Here is a 24,424-nt window from a genome sequence, read left to right on the forward strand (position 1 = left end):
AGGGGGCACTGCAAGGTACAAGCCACTCATAAGTATCAACAATACAAAGGCTACATTGGACTTTGCTAAAAAAACATCTAAAAAAGCCGCACAGTTGTGGAAAAACATTGTTTGGACAGATGAAACCAAGATGAAGCTCCAGCAGAATGATGGCAAGAGTAAAAAAGTGTGGAGAAGGCTTGGGAAGAGCTGATGATCCAAAGCATAGCACAGTTGTGTATAAAACATTTGGGGGGCAGTGTGATGGCTTGGGGTGCATGGCTGCCAGTGGGACACTAGTGTTTATCCATCATGTGACACAGAAGCACAAGAATGAATTGTGAGCTCTTCAGAGACACTGTCTGCTCCAGCTAAATGTACTCACATTGATTGGGAGGCGTCTCATAATGTGCCAAAACATAGAGCCAAAGCAACCCAGGAGTTTATTAAAGCAAAGAAGTGGAATATTGAGCTGATGTGAAGCCAATTGAGCTGCATTTCACTTGTTGAAGACTAAACGTGGGACAGAAAGGCCACAAACAAAGAGCAAGTGAAAGAAGCGGCTGCAGTAAAGACCTGGCAGAGCATTAAACAGGAGCAAACCCACAATCTGCTGATGTCCATGAGTTCAACACTTCAGCCTGTCATTGCAGCAAAGGCTTTTACACCAACTATTAGACATGAACATTTTACTTTGTTTTTTAATTTGTCCAATTACTTTTGAGCCCCTGAAATGAAGTGATTGTGTTAAAAAAAGGCTTAAGTTCCTCACATATTTATACAATCTTTTTGTTCCACCCACTGAATTAAAGCTGAAAGTCTGCAGTTCAACTGCATCTGAGTTGTTTCATTTACAATTCATTGTGGTCATGTACAGAACCAACATTAGAAAAAAAGTTGTCTCAGCCAAAGATTTCTGGGCCTAACTGTAGATTATAGATAGATAGATAGACAGAAAAATGTAATGTATAAAGGCTGGAGTGAGTGGATGTGTGACATAATAGCCAGAACACTACTTCCTGCTTTTCAGCTCTCTAACTCTGAGTTAGTCAGTGACTATAAGGGGGGCCACATGGGACATAACTGTTCAGTGAGTTTGTAATTGATCCTCAGCATTCAGCTCAGATTCAAAACCAACAGATATGTCCCATGTGCCCCCCTCAAGTCTCTGATTGGTTACTGGCTGGTAACCAATCAGTGGAAAGCAAGAGAGCTGAAAAGCAGGAAGTAGTGTTCTGGCTCATCAATCCCCCCTTATGTTTCTTTCCATGTGTAATAGATATAGATATTAACTTTTATCCAGTGAGTTGGAGGGAAGACTAACATTCTGGGTATTCCATATTAATGGAATAGCCAAGTGATCAAGCCTTTCACCAAACTGGCGGATATTTTTCCATCTGTAAATTTGTGTAAAGAAGGGGGGGACAAAATGTCCCTACTTTTATTGAGGGTCTTATTGGAATACACTGTCCTTTACATTTGGAGTAGTCAGTCCTATATATACAGGAGCCCACAAGGACAGTGCAGAGCAAAAACCTGATAGCCCCTCTCACATATCTACAGTCTATTCAGGCTTTACATTGGGACAAACCATTTTTGCATTTGCCCAAGAAAGTCAATGGTTTGGCCATCACCTGTGTTACCTGAACATTCCACGGGGGGGGGGGCATCTTGTTAATTTGGCTTTATAGGTGAAGAGCTTAATTTGGGAACATGAGGATCCATGATACAGATATAGAACCATATTGGTAGTTTGGAGCTCTCCTCCCTCGTTACATGTACCTGTGCAGGTCTCAGCTGCTAATACTGGTACATACAGAGGAAGAAATCCAGCAGCGCATTGTGATTGGTGTAGAAATTAGGATTTATTTAGCCCCTATACTTACAAAATAGGGGCAACGTTCCGCCTCTCCTGGACCCTTTATGAAGCCTCAGGGCTCAGATAGAGAACATGAGAATCCATGACACAGATATAGAACTCTCTCTCCTTGACATCACCGTATCATTTAAGGGGAACTATCACAAAAATGTAAATTTAATATAAACTTCATCATGCTGAAGTAAGAAACTTTCTAAATACAATCAATTAAATATTCTGCACTGTTTCTGAAATAATCAAGTTTATCTTCACTATTCCTCTCTCAGCATCTGTTTCTCTTCATTCTCTCTTCATGCAGCAGTTGGGTGTCAGATATTCACTGACAGTTAGATCCAATATATCTTATAGGGGGGCTCCTTTTGCCTAGAAGATGTATTAGAGGTCACTCTATTAAACTCACCAGACATCATGTCTCTCTACATGCAGGATTTGTGCAAAAGGCAGTTATTTTGTTAGAGTATATAATAGTGAGTTTATATAATAGTGAGTGTAAATAACAGTGAGGGGCAGATTTACTAAGCTCGAGTGAATAATTTGAATGGAAAAATATTCGAATTTCGAAGTATTTTTTTGGGTACTTCGACCATCGAATTGGTCAAATTCGATCGAATTGAATGATTCAGAGTAAAAATCATTTGACTATTCGACCATTCGATAATCGAAGTACTGCCTCTTTAAAAAATACTTTGACCTTATACTTCGCCACTTTAAACCTACGAGGTGCAATGTTAGCCTAAGGGGACCTTCCCACTTTTCGTTCGATTCAAACGATTTTTATTAGATTGTTCGATCAAAGCTTTTGCGCTAAATCCTTTGAATTCGATATTCGAATTCGAAGGATTTTTACTTTGAGGGTTTTTTAACCCTCGAAATTCGACCCTTGATAAATCTGCCCCTGAGTGTATACAGTAGTGTATATAATAGTGAGTGTAAATAATAGTGAGTAAATAGTGTGTGTATATAATAAATAGTGAGTGTATAATAGTGAGTGTATTACAGTGAGTGTATAATAGTGAGTGTGTGTAACAGTGAGTGTATAACAGTGAGTGTGTAGAATAGTGAGTGTGTAACAGTGAGTTTGTATAACAGTGAGTGTGTAACAGTGAGTGTGTATAACAGTGAGTGTATAATAGTGAGTGTGTAACAGTGAGTGTATAATAGTGAGTGTGTGTAACAGTGAGTGTGTAGAATAGTGAGTGTGTAACAGTGGGTACATATAACAGTGAGTGTGTAGAATAGTGAGTGTGTAACAGTGAGTGTGTAACAGTGAGTTCATATAACAGAACAGTGAGTGTGTAGAATAGAGTGTGTAACAGTGAGTGTGTAACAGTGAGTTCGTATAACAGAACAGTGAGTGTGTAGAACAGTAAGTGTATAATAGTGAGTGTGTGTAACAGTGAGTGTGTAGAATAGTGAGTGTGTAACAGTGAGTGTATAATAGTGAGTGTATAATAGTGAGTGTGTGTAACAGTGAGTGTGTAGAATAGTGAGTGTGTAACAGTGAGTGTGTATAACAGTGAGTGTGTATAACAGTGAGTGTGTAACAGTGAGTGTGTAACAGTGAGTGTGTAACAGTGAGTGTGTATAAAACAGTGAGTGTGTGTAACAGTGAGTGTGTAACAGTGAGTGTGTATAAAACAGTGAGTGTGTATAACAGTGAGTGTATAATAGTGAGTGTGTAACAGTGAGTGTGTAGAACAACAGTGAGTGTATAATAGTGAGTGTGTGTATGACAGTGAGTGTGTAGAATAGTGAGTGTGTAACAGTGAGTGTGTATAAAACAGTGAGTGTGTATAACAGTGAGTGTATAACAGTGAGTGTATAATAGTGAGTGTGTAACAGTGAGTGTGTAGAACAACAGTGAGTGTATAATAGTGTATATAATAGTGAGTTCATATAATAGTGAGGGGGAAGTGACAGTGAGAGACAGTAGTAGGAGCCTAAGATACAGACAACCCCCCCCCCCCTATACAATATAAAGTAGTTCTGCCCCAGAGATCAGATCAAACTGACGCTACGTCTGTAACATTGAGCAGATCTCACATCTGGACGTTGTCACCGCGGGAACAAGTAAATGTACGTGACTCAAACTAAGGGATTTGCGTAACTACTCGGTAGAAAGCTCCGGTTACGCTAAGGAACAAACACGAACAACGGCGGGTTTTATTCCCTCTTTATTGACATCGTGTTTCCGCCTGATTTCTCCCCGGTCCGGCTGTACGATCTCAAGCGATTCAATCCAGACTTTCCAACATATAACCTGCCCACCAACAACATGGAGTCGACCCAGTATGAGGGACAACAAACAAGCGGAAGTGCATCTTTATTGGTCCTCAATCCACGGGCGGAACTTGAACTCTGCCCGATTATTGGTGTGGGCGGGGTTTCCTCTGATTGGGCCGGACTGAAAGCTTGTGGGAATCCTTAGCTGGTAATTATATGCGGCTGTTTGTTCGTTGCGCTGGGGGAGATTCTCTCCTGTGTCTGTGTGAGACCGACTGAGACATAATTATACTGCACTGGGGCACATTTGTACTTCACTCTCCCCTAGGTCTCCCCTCTCTCTACCCCACGTGACTATTTACTTGTCTCATTCATTAATTTCTCCCATTTAATCCTCTCATTGTCCTCTCCTCCCACATGAGCCTTATGTCCCCTCTCAGTCACATTCCCCCTGTCCCACTGAATTCCCTCTCTGTCACATTATAGTCCCCTCTGAGTCTGAGCAGCAAAACCTGTCTGTCCTCTGTCCCCAACATAAACCTCCTCCTCCTCCTCCTCCTCCAGATCATCACTGAAGCTCCAACTTCAGCACCAACTGACACTTTATATCAGCGGCCGAACTTCAGCCACGGCACTTGCCAACAGTCTGTCTGTCTGTCTGTCTGTCTGCTCCCCACCCACTGCCTACCCCAGGTATGTATCTGCACTCACTTTAATCCTGACTGATAGAGAGGGGAGACTGGGGGTTAATCCTGCTGCAGGGACTGATAGAGAGGGGAGACTGGGGGTTAATCCTGCTGCAGGGACTGATAGAGAGGGAGACTGAATCCTGCTGCAGGGACTGATAGAGAGGGGAGACTGGGGGTTTAATCCTGCTGCAAGGGACTGATAGAGAGGGGAGACTGGGGGTTAATCCTGCTGCAGGGACTGATAGAGAGGGGAGACTGGGGGTTAATCCTGCTGGGCTGAGGGGGAGACTGGGGGCTTAATCCTGCTGAGGGACTGAAGAGAGGGGGACTGGGGGTTAATCCTGCTGCAGGGACTGATAGAGAGGGGAGACTGGGGGTTAATCCTGCTGCAGGGACTGATAGAGAGGGGAGACTGGGGGTTAATCCTGCTGCAGGCGACTGATAGAGAGGGGAGACTGGGGCTTAATCCTGCTGCAGGGACTGATAGAGAGGGGAGACTGGGGTTAATCCTGCTGCAGGGACTGATAGATGAGGGGAGACTGGGGGTTAATCCTGCTGCAGGGACTGATAGAGAGGGGAGGACTGGGGGTTAATCCTGCTGCAGGGACTGGATAGAGAGGGAGACTGCGGGGTTAATCCTGCTGCAGGGACTGATAGAGAGGGGAGACTGGGGGTTAATCCTGCTGCAGGGAACTGATAGAGAGGGAGACTGGGGCTTAATCCTGCTGCAGGGACTGATAGAGAGGGGAGACTGGGGGTTAATCCTGCTGCAGGGACTGATAGAGAGGGGAGACTGGGGGTTAATCCTGCTGCAGGGACTGATAGAGAGGGGAGACTGGGGGTTAATCCTGCTGCAGGGACTGATAGAGAGGGGAGACTGGGGGTTAATCCTGCTGCAGGGACTGATAGAGAGGGGAGACTTGTGGGACTGGGGGATAAACTGGTCCCAGTACAACATGTATTTATTGTAGTGATATGAGAGGGGGGATCCCCACAGGCAGCTTTATATGGTGGGTTTGTGTTCCTTGCTGTCAGGTTCTCCAGAGATGGAAACAAGGAGGTTAGAGGGGAAATGGGAGAATGAAGAGCCGGACACTGAGGATCCTCTGGACACAATAAAGAGGGAAATGGATCCCGTTCCTGGGGCCGGTGAGTAACGTTTGTGTAGGACACATGTGGTTACACAGAGCTCAGCTTTGCTGGAGGGACAGGAGGGGTTAAACCCCAGCAGGAGGTTCTGCCCTACAGACATAATTCCCAGTAGAATTCCTTACTCCCAGCTTTACATGACACTGCCCATTACTTACTGGCAGGTTCCCCAGAGGCACAAGCAGAAATGTTACAGATAAAGATAAAGGAAGAAGAATCGGACCCTGAAGATCATCTGAACCAAATTGAAAGCTCAGCAGTTCCACTCACTGATGGGGGTAAGTAGCCTGGGATTCTCTTATAAACATCTCTCCTGGACTAGAATAATATTATAGAAGTATAAAGGGGTGGGGGAATGAAAGCCTTGACCAAAACATTTCCTTGGGAGGTTACAGGCGAGGGGGAGATTTACTGCTCAAAACGAATCTGTAGAATGTAGATTTGAGGTTCCCCTTTCATCCCCTGTTTCCCATAGGGACCCTCTGTTATATGGGATATATATATATATATATATACACTACACTGATGAGCCCCAGTAATGGCCAAACCAATCAAACTGCCCTGTTTGTGCTGCTAACCCCAGTGGGTGAGGTTCCATATATAGGGTATTCTGTATAAATGGTCCATTTAGGATGAATCCTCAGTAGAATTCCCTCTGTACGGGACAGTTTATTCATAGTAAGATGCTCGGAGCAAAGCAGATGCATTGGGCTTACTCTGATTTACAGAACCGCCATTAAACTCCTTTATTTGAACAGCAGAATGTCTGGGGACCAACTGCAACTCCTACTGGGATTCAAGAAGTAAATGGTTCCCAAACTGCCAACTTTTCAGACCATTCTGGCCACGAGTCCGGCTGAAATCATTGATTCACCCTCATCTCATGCAGTTATGCCGGGCTGACCTGATAGGGAACTGACGCCTGACTGTGTGACTGCAGGGCTGTGATTGGCTGTCCCTCTCCTGCTGTGCTTCTGCCAGGGACCGTTAGGACACGCCCACCCCTCATTTGACACAAAGACAGGGAGCTCCAATAAAGGAGATTCTAAAGATAATTTAGGTTTTTAGCCCAGATTGTAACCAGCACTATGTATTAAAGTTATAGGAAACCCGTTATCCGGAAAGTTCCAAATTATGAAATGAACATCTCCCATAAACTCCATTTTATCCAAATAATTCACATTTTTAAAAATGATTTCCTTTTTTCTGTGTAATAATAAAACAGTAGTTTGTACTTGATCCCAACTAAGATATAATTAATCCTTATTGGAGGCAAAACCAGCCTATTGGCTTTATTTCATGTTTATATGATTTTCTAGTAGACTTAAAGAAGATCCAAATTATGGAAAGATCCGTTATCTGGAAAACCCCAGGTTCCAAGCTTTCTGTATAACAGGTCCCGAGCATTCTGGATAACAGGTCTGATACCGGTATTCATTTTTGCCTACAAGATTGGGGGAGGGGGGGTTCTCCTCTAATTAAATCAGTAATGCACTGGGGCCCTTGGTATGTCTGGAAGTAACACTGGGAGTGATATATGGATATTTCTGTCCCTTGGGTACATTTTCCTAGATAAGCAAGTCTATTCTTTTCCAGTACTTACCCAGGTACAGAGCTCTGATTCTCTGTACTTCCTGCTCCTGGGCTGTTCTCTTTCCCATGGTCAGACAGGAACCTCCCCCTGGGTAAGTGAATCCAATCTCCCCCAGTACTTACCCAGGTACAGAGCTCTGATTCTCTGTACTTCCTGCTCCTGGGCTGCTCTCTTTCCCATGGTCAGACAGGAACCTCCCCCTGGGTAAGTGAATCCAATCTCCCCCAGTTCTTACCCAGGTACAGAGCTCTGATTCTCTGTACTTCCTGCTCCTGGGCTGTTCTCTTTCCCATGGTCAGACAGGAACCTCCCCCTGGGTAAGTGAATCCAATCTCCCCCAGTTCTTACCCAGGTACAGAGCTCTGATTCTCTGTACTTCCTGCTCCTGGGCTGTTCTCTTTCCCATGGTCAGACAGGAACCTCCCCTGGGTAAGTGAATCCAATCTCCCCCAGTACTTACCCAGGTACAGAGCTCTGATTCTCTGTACTTCCTGCTCCTGGGCTGTTCTCTTTCCCATGGTCAGACAGGAACCTCCCCCTGGGTAAGTGAATCCAATCCCCCCAGTACACAGAAAGCTGTAAATGTACAGACGTCACTGTTTGCATTAATCATAGTTTGTCATTGCTCATTAAAGGGGACCTGTCACCCAAAAAAAAATATTCAAAATCCTATTTTATCACATTAGTCAAGCAAAATGAACTTTTATTACACTATATAAATTATTTGAATCTTGTTTCCTTCAGTCTGGGATTTCAAAATTATAGCAAGCAGGCAGCAGCCATTTTGTGGACACTGTTATTAAGACAAGTCTTGTATCATCTCAGAATCTTGTTTGTGCACCAGAATGTGGGACCTGATGTCCATCCCCATGTCCTGGTTACACAATTAAATGGTGAAGAGATTGGGGGGAATGTGGGGAGAGCAGTGACATGTAGGAAGTGCTGAATGGAAAGTGAAAGTAATTGTCTGCCCCGCCTCTATGCCCAGGGCATAGAGGAGGGGCAGATAATATTTGATTGACAGCTGAGATGTTTAAATGAGCTTACAACAGCTATGAATGCTTTAATAAAAAATAGAAATTGGATTTCATGTTTAATTTGAAAAGTACTTTTATTATACAGATTTTTGTGTCTGGGTGACAGGTCCACTTTAAGGGATTTCTGTTTTATCATTAGGCATTTCCGTACATATTGAGCAGAAGTTTGGCGCTGATGTTTCCCGACCGCGTTTCAGCCGCCGGAGCTCAAATCTCTCGGATACTCTGGATCCTGCAGACACAACATCGCAGGCTTCTGGGGTGAAGTGTGAGTTGAGTGCAGGATGTGAGGAGCACTCAGTGAGTGTTATCTGCTGTCGATGTGGAGAGTGTTTCTCTGAGAATCGTGATCTTCTCTCCCACCTCTGTGCCAGCTCCGGGCAGCTTCCTTGTACCAACGGCAACATCACTGCTGGAGAGAAACCCTTTCCTTCCCAGAGCCACGAGGCTGCTGACAGTGACGGGGTTGAAACAGTTAAGCCTTTCACATGTGTTGAATGCGGGAACGGTTTTTCTTTAATGGAGAACCTGACGTCTCACATGAGAACTCACACGGGGGAGAAACCATTCATCTGCACGGACTGCGGGAAGAGGTTTTCCTCCCGGAAGACACTGGTCAGACACCATAAGAATCACTCATTAGACAAACCATTCGAATGCACACAGTGCGGCAAAAGGTTTTCTGTGAGGCGTAAACTCAACATGCACCTGAAAATTCACACCGAGGGGAAACCATTCACATGCACGGAGTGTGGGAAAAGCTTCTTCACCAGGATCAGCCTCCAGGATCACCAGAACAGCCACACGGGAGAGAAGCCTCACCAATGCGCGGAGTGTGGGAAGGCATTCGGCAAGAGGCACAACTTAAAGCGGCACCAGCAAATTCACACGGGGGACAAACCATTCACATGCTTAAAGTGCGGGAAAACCTTCACCAGAAGCTACGACTTAAAGCTGCACCAAAAGAGTCACATCACGGAAAAGAACTTTCTATGTGTGCAGTGCGGGAAGGGTTTCTCTGAGATGGAGAAGCTCCAGAATCACCAGAGGATTCACACAGGGGAAAAACCCTTCACCTGCACGGAATGTGGGAAAGGTTTTGCACGGAAGAGCAGTCTCAATGTTCATGTGAAACGCCACACGGCTCATGAATCCCTAACATGCACCGAGTGCGGGAAAGTTTTCCCATATAAAAGCCACCTGCACAGGCACCAGGTAACCCACACAGGGGCGAAACCCTTCACTTGCACAGACTGTGGGAAAAGTTTTGCATCTCAGAGCAGTCTGCTCACCCACCGGCACCTGCATGCAGTAGATAAACCTCTCTGCACAGAGTGTGGCAAATGTTTCCCTACCATTAAAATTCTCCAGCAACACCAGAGAGTTCACAAAGGAGAGAAACCATTCACATGTACAGAATGCGGGAAGAGTTTCTCTCACCACTCTACCCTTTACACACACCTAAGGGTTCACACGGGAGTAAAACCATTTACATGTACAGAATGCGGCAAGAGTTTCTCTTACCGCTCCACCTTTGACACTCACCAGAGAATTCACACGGGAGAGAAACCATTCACGTGCAACGAATGCGGGAAGAATTTCTCTCACCGCTCTGGCCTTTACACACACAAGAAAATTCACACCGGGGAGAAACCTTTTGCTTGCACAGAGTGTGGCAAACGTTTGTATACCCCCAATCTTCTTAGGGAACATCAAAGAGTCCACACAGGAGAGAAACCATTCACGTGCACCGAATGTCACAAGGCTTTCTCTACCTGGTCCGACCTATACAAACACAAGAAAATTCACACCGGGGAGAAACCATATACCTGCACGGACTGTGGCAAAGCATTCTCGCAAAAGTACCGCCTCCGCGTCCACCTGAACACGCACACCGGGTACAAACCTCATACTTGTATAGAATGCGGGAAGGCTTTTAGTGAGAAGAGCAAACTACGACTCCACCACAAATCTCACATCACATTTACACAACCAGATGTAAACGTCTGCTGATTATTCTCATGTTGCCATATAGAGCATAGCAACAAACTATACAGATATATTATACCTATATCATATATATATATATACACATTATATTGTTATAATCAGTAACAATGTCCGTGCCTTGTATACCATGAATGTTCCTAATATAAAGGTCATTATTAAACAACCCATATAACTGGAGCTGGACTATTTCTCTCTCATAATAGAGTCATTGGCCTTCTCTTCGCTTAACCTTCCCTTTCCCTTGTTTATAAGTAGCCCTTGTACATGTGGGTGAAATTCTCACTGGTGGGGTTTAATTTAAGAATTATTTTTAACACTTGGAAATACAGGTATGGGATCTGTTATCCAGAAACCCTTTATCCAGAAAGCTCCGAATAGCGGGAAGGCCGTCTTCCACAGTTTCCGTTTTATCCAAATAATCCACCTCTGTAGCTTGTGCTTGATCCAGACTATAATAAAATAATCCTTACTGGAAGCAAATCCAGCCCATTCATGTTTATTTAATGTTTTGATTTTCTAGAAGATCCAAATTACAGAAAGAAAATCCCGAGCATTCTGGATAACAGGTCCCATACCTGCACTACAATCCTGCAGTGTTGTACATCTGCAGCCAAAAAGCAAAGATAATAAATGAGGAACTGATTGATTCACGTGCAGTGACTAATGCCAAAAAGTGACTGAAAATTTATAAGGTGCAGGATGAGTGTGTGGCTCCATTGAAAATGTAAATATTTCTTTAAAGGGAGACTTAGAATACATTGATACAGGTTGTTGCCAATGATACTTTGGAAAAATAGGTAATACATGTGCTCATAGATCGTTTTAACACCTTAAAGGGGACCCGTCACCCAAACAAAATTATTCCAAATCCTATTTTATCATGTTAGTCAAGCAAAAGGAACTTTAATTACACTGTATAAATTATTTGAATATTGTTTCCATCAGTCTGGGAATTCATAATTATATTAACCAGGAAGGGGCCATTTTGTGGACACTGTTATTAAGGCAAGTCTTGTATCATCTCAGAATCTTGTTTATGCACCAGGGGACAGGGACCCAATGTCCATCCCCATGTCCTGGTTACACAATTAAATGGTGAAGAGATTGGGGGGAATGTGGGGAGAGCAGTGACATGTAGGAAGTGCTGAATGGAAAGTGAAAGTAATTGTTTGCCCCGCCTCTATGCCTAGGCATAGAGGCGGGGTAGGCAATATTTGATTGACAGCTGATATTTTTAAATGAGTTTACAACAGCTATGAATGCTTTAATAAAAAAAAGAAATTGGCTTTCATATTTAATTTAAAAAGGACTTTTATTATACAGATTTTTATGTCTGGGTGACGGGTCCACTTTAAATAAAAAAATGCAATGGCAGAAATGGATATATATATATATATATATATATAAGGCAGCCGTGCAGCAGGACATTGGCAGAGAAACATCTGGTTAGAAATGCATCATTCAGCCCTCATGGGTTCCTCTCTCATATCTTCTGCCCAACACATGCTGGTAGGAGCCTTCTGGAGACCATTGCAGGGGCTGGGTGATTCCTACAACCTTTGGCCACATATGTAACTGCAAGTTCTAGACTGTATTAAAGGACAAGTAAAGTCTTGGTAATTGAGATACCAATTTGTTGACAACACTCTATGAATAAAACTACTTGTTTTTTTACCCTTTGCCAGTGCCCCTATAAAATGGCCAGGTTACTGTATATGTGAGTGAACACCAGATCAATTATGAATTAAACAGGAGGCCTCTGCTGTACTCACTGGTCTGTTACCTGCAAACAAAGCCAGAGACCCTCATACCAGAGAAATGGGAGTCTGTGAGTGGATTCAGTAGGAAAACAAAGAACAGGATCAGGCGACATGTATGTATAATGTTATCTGTAAAGTGCTGTACAATATATAAGAGAACACACTGGGAGGACAAGTAACATAATAAACACAATAAGTATATATATAAATACACAGCTTCAGTGTTATGTAGTAAGAGAGACCGTAGGAAGGAGGTCCCTGCCCTGTAGAGCTTACAGTCTAAGTGACATTATTTACATATGGACATGTCCCTGTGAGAAGGGGAATGTACAACAGCAGATTGATCTAAAGTAGGAATAGAGAACATGAGGGCAGACCTCCCAACTGTCCCTTTTTTGGAGGGACAGTCCCTCTTTTGACAGCTCAACCCGCAGTCCCTCATTTGTACTGGAAAGTCCCTCTTTTCTCTGCACTGAACAGCCAGAAAAAGAAACAAAGTTTCTCACTTAATTGGCTTTTAGCAGAGAGCCCAGAACAGCTAACAGGTGCAAATAAGAGACTTTGTAACAATTTTGAGACACAAAAACACAGTTTAGATAAGGAGAAATATTTTCAAACTTTCATAGCCTGCCAAATTTTGTAAAACAAACATGGTAATTAGGGGGTGTGGCCACAGAAAGGGGTGTGGTCAAAAAATTGCTGCGCTACGTGTGGAAAAAAAAGTCCCTCTTTTTACTTCCAAAATGTTGGGAGGTCTGCATGAGGGTATCAGAAATCTCAGGGAACAAGATTATAAGGAAATGTATATGGTTGTGATTTTTTACTTTGGGCAGTAGGCGGCAGAAACAATTAAGTTTAGGAATTGGTTAAGACTTGCCAAAGGTTTGGAGCAGATATAGGGGCATGGTATAAGGCAGGGGTCCCCATGTTTTTCTTACCCCTGAGCCACATTTAACTTTAAAAACTGCTGAGGACTCTCACAAGCAGAGTTTATAAGGGGTGCCAAATATTGCCTGTGATTGATTATTTGATAGCCCATATGGAACCTGCCTTTGTGCTTCCGGCCTTGGGCCTAATCTGCTGTGAGGCCACTGTCAGTCACACGTTATTGGGGGTCACTGGGAGCCGCCAGTCAGGGGTCAGTGGGACAGAGGAAGAGGCGCGTGGGCAGGTGCAGATGAACTATTGTACAACACTGCGGAATGTGTTGCCGCTTTATAAATTCACACTAATAATAATAATAGAGTAATACGGCACATGGAGAGGTTCACTGATCAGATGTTATTCTTATAGTTCCCCCTCGTCTGTATAAATTAGCAGAACTGTAGCGCCAGTGGTGTAACTACCGGGGGAGCAGGGAGTGCGATTGTACCAGGGGCCACTCCCCCTCGGGGCCGTCAGAGACTGCGCCACAGCCGGTAAAGAATCGGTGCACGTTCTGAACCCGAGGGTAATTGGGAAGAGGGTGATTGTGTTACTGTGTGACACTCCTGACAGGACCACGACCCCTCAAGTCACAGTGTGGGAGACAGCGGAAGCTTTGGGAGGCTCTGGCCTTTATTGCTCCTCCCCACACAGGCCACACTCACTGCTATTCTCCTGTGCTGCAACTACATCTCAATGGCACCACTTTGCTTTGCCTGTGACACATACACTGTATATATATCTGTATATAAGGTAAGTATGGGAAAGGGGACATTATGTGACAGGAAGTGAATAAAATCAACTCCAGCCATTATACCAGTCATGTGACCGAGACACAAGTCACATTCCCTCAGCCGGGTCACGAGCAATAATACAACAAGCAAGTAGTAACAGTAGTTCTAGACTGGGAGTCAACTGGTTGTCACGGTAACGTGCAGAATTGCCGCCAAAATTGTACAAAGACCATTCAAGTGCCCACCAACAAAATGGCGGAGCAGTTCCCTTGTGGTGACGGATCTGCAGGCGTCTGTTTGTGTGACGTGAATAAGTCTGTGGAAGAAGTCAATGCAGTGGGGGAGGGGACTCTCATTGCTTCCTGTTCCAGTCTCTCTGTTTCATTCATCTCCCGCCCCCTCACTTTGTGTGTGAGACTTCCGCTTCCCCCTGTCAGGGCAGTCACATGATTCAGTGACGTTTACACATTGTCATCCAATGAAATGTAAGTCTGTAGCCTGAGGCAGGAGAGAGACGAGCTGTGAGGGACTGAGGAACTGACTGGGAATTGTCCCCTGCTGCCGCCTGTAACTCCCTGCAACTCCCTGCTCCTGTGTCCCTGACATTCCCATCCCCTGTACTCACATCTCCAGCCTCATCTACTGGGTAAGTCATTTTCCCTCCTCCTCCTCCTGTACTGTCTGTGGGACTGGGGCTTAATCCTGCTGCAGGGACTGATAGAGAGGGGAGACTGGGGGTTAATCCTGCTGCAGGGACTGATAGAGAGGGGAGACTGGGGGTTAATCCTGCTGCAGGGACTGATAGAGAGGGGAGACTGGGGGTTAATTCCTGCTGCAGGGACTGATAGAGAGGGGAGACTGGGGGTTTAATCCTGCTGCAGGGACTGATAGAGAGGGGAGACTGTGGGTTAATCCTGCTGCAGGGACTGAATAGAGAGGGGAGACTGGGGCTTAATCCTGCTGTAGGGATGATAGAGAGGGGAACTGGGGTTAATCCTGCTGCAGGGACTGATAGAGAGGGGAGACTGGGGTTAATCCTGCTGCAGGGACTGATAGAGAGGGGAGACTGGGGGTTAATCCTGCTGCAGGGAACTGATAGAGAGGGGAGACTGGGGCTTAATCCTGCTGCAGGGACTGATAGAGAGGGGAGACTGGGGTTAATCCTGCTGCAGGGACTGATAGAGAGGGGAGACTGGGGGTTAATCCTGCTGCAGGACTGATAGAGAGGGAGAGACTGGGGGTTTAATCCTGCTGCAGGGACTGATAGAGAGGGGAGACTGGGGGTTAATCCTGCTGCAGGGACTGATAGAGAGGGGAGACTGGGGTTAATCCTGCTGCAGGGACTGATAGAGAGGGGAGACTGGGGTTAAACCTGCTGCAGGGACTGATAGAGAGGGGAGACTGGGGGTTAATCCTGCTGCAGGGACTGATAGAGAGGGAGACTGGGGGTTATCCTGCTGCAGGACTGATAAGAGGGAGACTGGGTTAATCCCTGCTGCAGGACTGATAGAGAGGGGAGGACTGGGGGTTAATCCTGCTGCAGGGACTGATAGAGGAGACTGGGTTAATCCTGCTGCAGGGACTGATAGAGAGGGGAGACTGGGGTTTAATCCTGCTGCAGGGACTGATAGAGAGGGAGACTGGGGGTTAATCCTGCTGCAGGGATACTGATCCTGCTGCAGGGACTGATAGACCTGCTGCAGATTGATAAGGAGGGGAGACTGGGGGCAGTTGAAGAAAGGGGGAGACTGGGGGTTAATCCTCCCTGCCAGGGACTGATAGAGAGCGGGAGGGGGTTAATCCTGCAGGGACTGGATAGAGGGGAGACTGGGGGTTAATCCTGCTGCAGGACTGATAGAGAGGGGAGGATACTGGGGTCCTGCTGCAGGACTGATAGAGAGGGGAGACTGGGGGTTAATCCTGCTGCAGACTGATAGAGGGATCCTGTGTGACTGGGGGATAAACTGGTGCAGTACAACATGTATTTATTGTAGTGATATGAGAGGGGGGATCCCACAGGCAGCTTTATATGGTGGGTTTGTGTCCTCGCTGTCAGGTTCCTCAGAGATGGAAACAGGAGGTTAGAGGGAAATGGGAGAATGAAGAGCCGGACACTGAGGATCCTCTGACACAAAAAAGAGGGAAATGGATCCCGTTCCTGGGGCCGGTGAGTAACGTTTGTGTAGGACACATGTGGTTACACAGAGCTCAGCTTTGCTGGAGGGACAGGAGGGGTTAAACCCCAGCAGGAGGTTCTGCCCTACAGACATAATTCCCTATCTCTTCCTTACTCCCAGCTTTACTCACCCCTGTCTCTTCCTTACTCCCAGCTCTACTCACCCGTCTCTTCCTTACTCCCAGCTTTACTCACCCCTGTCTCTTCCTTACTCCCAGCTTTACTCACCCCTGTCTCTTCCTTACTCCCAGCTTTACTCACCCCTGTCTCTTCCTTACTCCCAGCTTTACTCACCCCTGTCTCTTCCTTACTCCCAGCTTTACTTACCCCTGTCTCTTCCCTACTCCCAGCTTTACTCACCCCTGTCTCTTACTTACTCCCAGCTTTACTCACCCCTGTCTCTTCCTTACTCCCAGCTTTACTCACCCCTGTCTCTTCCTTACTCCCAGCTTTACTCACCCCTGTCTCTTCCTTACTCCTAGCTTTACTAATCCCTGTCTTTTCCTTACTCCCAGCTTTACTCACTCCTGTCTCTTCCTTACTCCCAGCTTTACTCATCCCTGTCTCTTCCTCACTCCCAGCTTTACTCACCTCTGTCTCTTCCTTACTCCCAGCTTTACTCACCTCTGTCTCTTCCTTACTCCCAGCTTTACTTACCCCTGTCTCTTCCCTACTCCCAGCTTTACTCACCCCTGTCTCTTACTTACTCCCAGCTTTACTTACCCCTGTCTCTTCCCTACTCCCAGCTTTACTCACCCCTGTCTCTTACTTACTCCCAGCTTTACTCACCCCTGTCTCTTCCTTACTCCCAGCTTTACTCACCCCTGTCTCTTCCTTACTCCCAGCTTTACTCACCCCTGTCTCTTCCTTACTCCTAGCTTTACTAATCCCTGTCTTTTCCTTACTCCCAGCTTTACTCACTCCTGTCTCTTCCTTACTCCCAGCTTTACTCATCCCTGTCTCTTCCTCACTCCCAGCTTTACTCACCCCTGTCTCTTACTTACTCCCAGCTTTACTCACCCCTGTCTCTTTCTAACTGGCAGCCTCCCCATTGGCTGAATCAGAATTATCACAAATGAAGATAAAAGAAGAAGAACTGGACACTAAAGATCATCTGAACCCAATGGGAAGCCCGGCACTTGCACTTACGGATGAGGGTAAGTAGTCAGAGGTTCTGCCACTAACATATAGAACATGTTAAAATACACAAAGGTCCAGGGCCAGATGGTATTCATCCTATAGTACTTAGCGAGATTAGCTCTGTGATTTGCCAAACCTTTTTACTTTATATTTCTGGATACATTGAGGTCTGGTGAATTGCTAATGTGGTGCCTCTATTCAAAAAAGGATCCCGTTCTCAGCCTTAAAACTATAGGCCAGTTAGTCTGACGTCAGAGGTAGGAAAACTTTGAAGGGTTAATAAAGGATAAGATACTGGACTTTATAGCAAATCATAATACTATGAGCCAGCGTGGTTTTATGTGTAACAGATCTTGCCAGACTAATTTAATTGCCTTTTATGAAGAGGTGAGTGTGAACCTCCAGTGGATGTGATTTACTTAGACTTTGCTAAAGCATTTGATACAGTGCCACACAGAAGGTTACTGGTTAAATTAAGGAATGTTGGCCTGGAACATAGTATTTGTACCTGGATAGAGAACTGGCTAAAAGATAGACTACAAAGAGTGGTGGTAAATGGAACATTTTCTAATTGGACCAGTGTTGTTAGTGGAGTACCGCAGGGCTCTGTACTAGGTCCCTTGCTTTTCAACTTGTTTATTAATGACCTGGAGGTGCCATTGAAAGTACTGTTTCTATTTGTGCAGATGAGACTAAATTGTGCAGAACTATAGGTTCCATGCAGGATGCTGACACTTTGCACAGTGATTTGTCTAAACTGGAAAACTGGGCAGCAAACTGGAAAATGAGGTTCAATGTTGATAAATGCAGGTTATGCACTTTGGCAAAAATAATATAAATGCAAGTTATACACTAAATGGCAGTGTGTTGGGAGTTTCCTTAAATGAGAAGGATCTTGGGCTCTTTGTAGATAACACGTTGTCTAATTCTGGGCAGTGTCATTCTGTGGCTACTAAAGCAAATAAAGTTCTTGTATAAAAAAGGGCATTAACTCAAGGGATGAAACATAATTGTGTCTCTTTATAGGTCCCTGGTGAGGCCTCATCTGGAGTATGGGGGCAGTTTTGGACTCCAGTCCTTAAGAGGGATATAAATGAGCTGGAGAGAGTGCAGAGACTAAGTGCAACTAAACTGGTTAGAGGGAGGGAAGAGTTAAATTATGAGGGGAGACTGACAAGGTTGGGGTTGTTTTCTCTGGGGGAAAAAAGTCGCTTGTGAGGGGACATGATTAGACTTTACAAGTACATTAGAGGACATTATAGACAAATAGCAGGGGACCTTTTTACCCATAAAGAGAATCACGTACCAGAGGCCTCCCCTTCAGACTAGAGGAAAAGAAGTTTCATTTAAAGGAACAGAGTAGGGGGTTCATCACAGTGAGGACAGTGAGGTTGGGGAATGCACTGCCGGGTGATGATTCAGTTAATGACTATAAGAGGGACTTGGATGATTTCTTGGACAGACATAATACAAAGGCTATTGTGATACTAAACTCTATAGTTAGTATAGATATGGGGATATATCATTTATGTGACAGTAGGGAGGGGTGTGTGTATGGGGCTCGGTTTTCATTTGGAGGGGTTGGACTTGATGGACTTTGTTTCAACCGAATTTAACTATGTAACTATATGTAACTATATGTAACTATATGTAACTATATCTGCGTTCAGTTGTGGTTAAAGTTAACTCATGTGAGTGGCTGAAGAGAATCAATCTAAAATCACACTATTTGGCCTCACATATTGATAGTGAAATGACTGAGCAGAGCATCGGCCGATGGACGCAATGGTTTTTATTGTGCAGAATTCCAGCAATCCCACATCTTGACAACATTCCCTTGTCTCTTCCTTATTGGCAGCTTTCCCTGAGTTGGATCCAGAAATATTACAGATTAAGATAAAGGAGGAGGATTCTGATTGTGAAGATCATCTGAACCCAGTGGATGTAGGTGAGTAGCAATGGACTGAGACATTAAGACTTAACTATAATGTTAGATAATGGGAAGCAAAAACGGAGAGAAACCTGAAACAGGACAGGATTATATTGTGTATATTCAGTGATTTACTGTCATTAAATAATTAGATCCACAAGGACTCACAAAAGCCAAAACCTAATGATTCCTCCAGTACATTAGATGTGCCATTTATTTGTTCTGAGCTTGTGTTTAACACTGTTGTGCCTCTCATTCTCCCAGGGTATCCTCAGTTTCACTCCGGAGAGAAACCCTTCACATGCACGGAATGTGGGAAGAGCTTTGAACACAGTCACAGCTTTATGTTGCACAAGAGGATCCACACAGGAGAGAAACCCTTTGCGTGTCATTTATGCTGGAAGAAGTTCACTTACAAATGTCAGCTTGTGACACATGTCGATAATCACTCCAGGGTAAAACCATTCCGATGCGTTGAATGTGGGAAACGTTTCTCCCTAAAAAAGAGACTTATAAGCCATCAGAAAATTCACACAGGAGAGAAAACATTTAAGTGTTTAGAATGTGGCAAATTGTTTTCTGGGAAACACAAACTTGAGAAACACCAACAAAATCACACAGGGGAGAAACCCTTCACGTGTCCAGAATGCGAGAAAAGCTTTGCCTTAAAATACAGGCTTGACAAACACCTGAGAATCTTCACGGGGGAGAAACCCTTTACCTGTACGGAATGTGGGAAAGGCTTTTATGTAAAAGAGAAACTTCAGAAGCACGAGAGGTTTCACTGCGGGGTGAAACCATTTACATGCATGGAATGTGGGAAAGGCTTCAGTTTAAGCACTAGTCTTGCCAAACATCTGAGCACTCACGCTGGAGAAACACCTTTAATATGTACAGAATGCGGCCAGCAGTTTCCTTTAAGAAGTGAATTTGAGAATCACCTGAGACTTCACGGAGGAGAGATACCGTTCATGTGCACCCAATGCGGGAAAAGTTTCTGTCAGAAGAGCAGTCTCGATGCCCACCTGAGAATTCACACGGGGGAGAAACCTTTTATGTGCACTGAGTGCGGGAGAAGGTTTAATTTAAAGAATGGTCTCAGGAAGCACCAGAAAATTCACACAGGGGAGAAACCCTTTAAATGCACAGAATGCGGCAAGGGGTTTTACATGAAGACTGATCTTCACAAACATCACCGGACTCACACGGGAGAGAAACCATTCACATGCACAGAGTGCGGCAAGAACTTCTCCCACCACAGCAGCCTCTACAATCACCAGAGGGTCCACACCGGGAAGAAACCATTCACGTGCGCACAGTGCGGACGAGGTTTCAGCAGCAGAGGCAGATTTTATAAACACCAGAGAGTTCACAGCGGAGAGAAAACATTCACCTGCGCGGAATGTGGGGAAAGTTACTTTACCAGCGCCAGCCTTCACAGACACGAGAACATTCACACCAGGGGGAAACCATTGACATGTACAGAATGTGGGAAGTGTTTCCCCGAAAGGCACAAACTCACCAGGCACCAGAAAATTCACAAAGGTGCGAAAGCTTTATGTGTGCGGAACAAAGGGAACGTTCCGCCCCTTCCATGATACGGGAGGTAGAGTCGTGCCCTGAATGGAAGTCATGGAAGCAACATGGACCTTCTCCAAAAGGAATTTGGTTCCACATCTCATTGACTAAACCCATCAAATAACGACTGGCACAGTCAGCAGAACGTTCATGTGTGAGACGTTGAGTTCGCTCTTATTTCTGCTTCATTTTTCTTCAATTTCAACCCCATCTTGTGGGTATTCTGGCAAGAATTGGGGGAGCACTGTTTTACCTTTCACTGAACTCCATCCAGTTAGATCCATCTGCAGTGTCTTGTGCTCATCGAAATGGTTTTAATTTCAGTTAATTATTAAAATGTACCTTCAGATGATCTATCACTGGAGGGAAGTACCGATCCATAATTTCTGAATTTGGACAATTGATGAATCTTTTACCAAGGATTTGCCTGAACACCGAACCTGAACCCTCCAAAAACTGAGGGGGGGGAAGTAACCTATGTGTGCCAGGGTTTTAGGATCATAATAGGGTTGAGATTAGGTTCAGCAAGGCACCAAATATGTGTCTGAGTCTCAGGCCAATCATCAGCTGAATGTGCTGCATCCCTGAGGCATATTATAGGAAGAGATGCACTAAATCATGGTCTTGGGTCAACACTCTGCAAATTCCCAGCACTTACCTAGAGTGTGGTGCCCAGTCTGCTTCTGCTTAAAGGCATCCTGTCATCAGAAAACATGTTATATTTCAAAATGAATCAGTTAATAGAGCTACTCCAGCAGAATTCTGCACTGGAATCCATTTCTCAAAAGAGCAAACAGATTTTTTTATATTTAATTTTGAAATCTGACATGGGGCTAGACATATTGTCTATTTCCCAGCTGCCCCTGGTCATGTGACTTGTGCCTGCACTTTAGGAGAGAAATGCTTTCTGAGTGTTGTTCTTAGATCTACCAGGCAGCTGTTATCTTGTGTTAGGGAGCTGCTATCTGGTTACCTTCCCATTGTTCTTTTGTTTGGCTGCTGGGGGGAAAAGGGAGGGGGTGATATCAGTCCAATTTGCAGTACAGCAGTAAAGAGTGACTGACGTTTATCAGAGCACAAGTCACATGACTTGGGGCAGCTGGGAAATTGACAAAATGTCTAGCCCCATGTCAGATTTCAAAAATGAATATAAAATAATCTGTTTGCTCTTTTGAGACAGTGTCCCTTTAAACAGGCAGATTGAGAAGTGGCTGCAGCAACACCTTGTCCTTCATATTGACTTTGCCTGACAGCATTGCTGGTTATTGCCCTAAAATCAATTAATGCTTTTTTTTTTTGTGTCCCAAAAACTGCCAGTACTGGTGGAGTCTGCTGAAGTTCCAGCTGAAGTCAGTAGGAGGCAGCACAGGTCAGATTAAAGGAGAACTAAACCCTTTAAATGAATGTGGCTAAAAATGTCCTATTTTATATAGTGAACTTATTGCACGAGGCTAAAGTTTGAGCTTGTCAATAGCAGCAATGATCCAGGACTTCAAACTTGTCACAGGGGGTCACCATCTTGGAAAGTGTCTGTGACACTCACATGCTCAGTGGGCTCTGATTGGCTGTTGAGAAGCTAAGCTTAGGGCTCGTCACTATTATCCAGCAGAAAATGAGCTTCCCTGGCTGTAATATAAGCTGATGCTACAGGTTTGCTGATTATTCAATTCTGATGCTAATTGCACTGGTTTCTGTGCTGCCATGTAGTAATTATGTGTATTATTACTAAATCAGCCTTATATTGTGACATTTCTATTCTATGTGTACTGTATATTGTGAGTGGCTCCCTAAGCTCAGTAAGTGACAGCAGCACAGAGCATGTGAATCAGTGAATCAGAAGAAAAGAAGATGGGGAGCTACTGGGGCATCTTTGGAGACACAGATCTTTACTGCTAAAGGGCTGTGGTTGCCTTGGGCTGGTACAGAAACACAAAACATCATGTACAACATTTCTACCTACTTCTTTTGTTGAACTTTCCTTGTCCTTTAAGGCCAGACAGGCTTGATTCTGTGGCCAAGAACAGTGGCAAATTGCCCTTTAAGCTGCTAGTCTCGGTTCTCCCACTAGACCTGCTTATCTTAAATTGTTACAAATGTATCTAAGTGGAGCTGCTGAGTGTTCTGGGTTCTCTGCCAACAGGGATACTGTCATGGGAAAAATGTTGGGTTTTTTTTCAAAACGCATCAGCTATCAGTGCTGCTCCAGCAGAATTCTGCACTGAAATCCATTTCTCAAAAGAGCAAATTTATTTTTTTATATTTAATTTTGAAATCTGACATGGGGCTAGACATATTGTCAGTTTCCCAGGTGCCCCCAGTCATGTGACTTGTGCTCTGATAAACTTCAATCACTCTTTACTGCTGTACTGCAAGTTGGACTGATATCACCCCCTCCCTTCCCCCCAGCAGCCTAACACTAGAACAATGGGAAGGTAACCAGATAGTAGCTCCCTAACACAAGATAACCGCTGTCTGGTAGATCTAAGAACAACACTCAATAGTAAAATCCAGGTCCCACTGAGACACATTCAGTTCCATTGAGTAGGAGAAACAACAGCCTGCCAGAAAGCAGTTCCATCCTAAAGTGCTGGCTCTTTCTGAAATCACATGACCAGGCAAAATGAGCTGAGATGCACCTACACACCAATATTACAACTAAATACACTTGCTGCTTCAGGAATGACATTTTATATTGTACAGTGAATTATTTGCAGTGTAAACAGTGTCATTTAGACATAAAAACTACATCATAAAATCATGACAGAATCCCTTTAAGTTGTAGAGACATTTTGTATTTTTGTGGCTTTTCAGTGCAGGAGAATAAGAGAAAGTTGGGACATTTCAGTGAACAATCCAGGACTATGGATTGAGCTGTCAAAATTGGGTTTGTCTTGATTTTCAGGCTTGTGTTTATCTGCAAAACAAGAATGAGCCCCAGGCATTAGCCAAAAGCACCTCATTATAGTTCTCCTTTATGGCAAGTGAGTGGAGGTGCAGGTTTCTTTGTGTGAATCACAATGATTTATATAATAAACAAATACAACGTGTGGACTTATCCTTGTGTCTATTGTGTTTCTTTTTAAGATGATACTTAAAGGGCACCTGCTGAAAATATTTTACCCAACCAAAGGTGCGGCTAATAGAGCCCATAGTCCTGTTGGGGTGACAGTTGCTTTTATTTTTATATAAATTGCCAGCGCTAGGACACGCGCACCAGGTGGGAGGTACTGATGTGGGCGGCCATGTTGTACAGAGTGCATGTATATAATGAGCAAGTCACAGCATTCGCTTATTATGCATCTGTGTGACCCCCAACATGGGAATTTGAACCTGGAGCAACATCCAAGTGCAGATGTCCTAGCGCTGGCGGGGGGCAATAAAAAAAAAAAAATACGGTTACCCCCCAACCAAAGTACAGGCCTGTTAGCCACACCTTTGGTTGGGTAAAATATTTGCGGCCAACATGCACCCTTTAAAATAATATCTGGTTGCTAAGCAACCCAAATGTTTTTTTATTGCTCCTTTATATTCAGACTCTATGATCGTTTATGTAGCGCTAATTTATCCTGCATCATCATCATCACGTTTGTCGCTTTTCCACGAGACATCTGTACATTATTCA

The 24,424-nt window shown here is 44.5% G+C and overlaps 2 protein-coding genes across 3 annotated transcripts in view; one reads left to right on the forward strand and one right to left on the reverse strand.

Annotated features, from left to right (window-relative positions):
- Window positions 1-24,424, reverse strand: part of LOC108719524 (gastrula zinc finger protein XlCGF57.1-like) — a 385,853-nt gene that overhangs the window by 59,298 nt on the left and 302,131 nt on the right. The gene's annotated exons all lie outside the window — the stretch shown is intronic.
- XB5822523.L (zinc finger protein L homeolog) overlaps window positions 5,564-24,424 on the forward strand; it is a 38,824-nt gene continuing 19,963 nt past the window's right edge. Inside the window, 4 exon segments of the mRNA XM_041565682.1 lie at window positions 5,564-5,919; window positions 17,198-17,311; window positions 19,153-19,242; window positions 19,489-20,813. Coding sequence (XP_041421616.1) covers window positions 5,778-5,919; window positions 17,198-17,311; window positions 19,153-19,242; window positions 19,489-20,813 — 1,671 coding nt within the window. The 5' untranslated portion in view covers window positions 5,564-5,777.

The sequence above is a fragment of the Xenopus laevis genome, chromosome 6L (genome assembly GCF_017654675.1).
Source record: "Xenopus laevis strain J_2021 chromosome 6L, Xenopus_laevis_v10.1, whole genome shotgun sequence".
Taxonomy (NCBI): Eukaryota; Metazoa; Chordata; class Amphibia; order Anura; family Pipidae; genus Xenopus; species Xenopus laevis.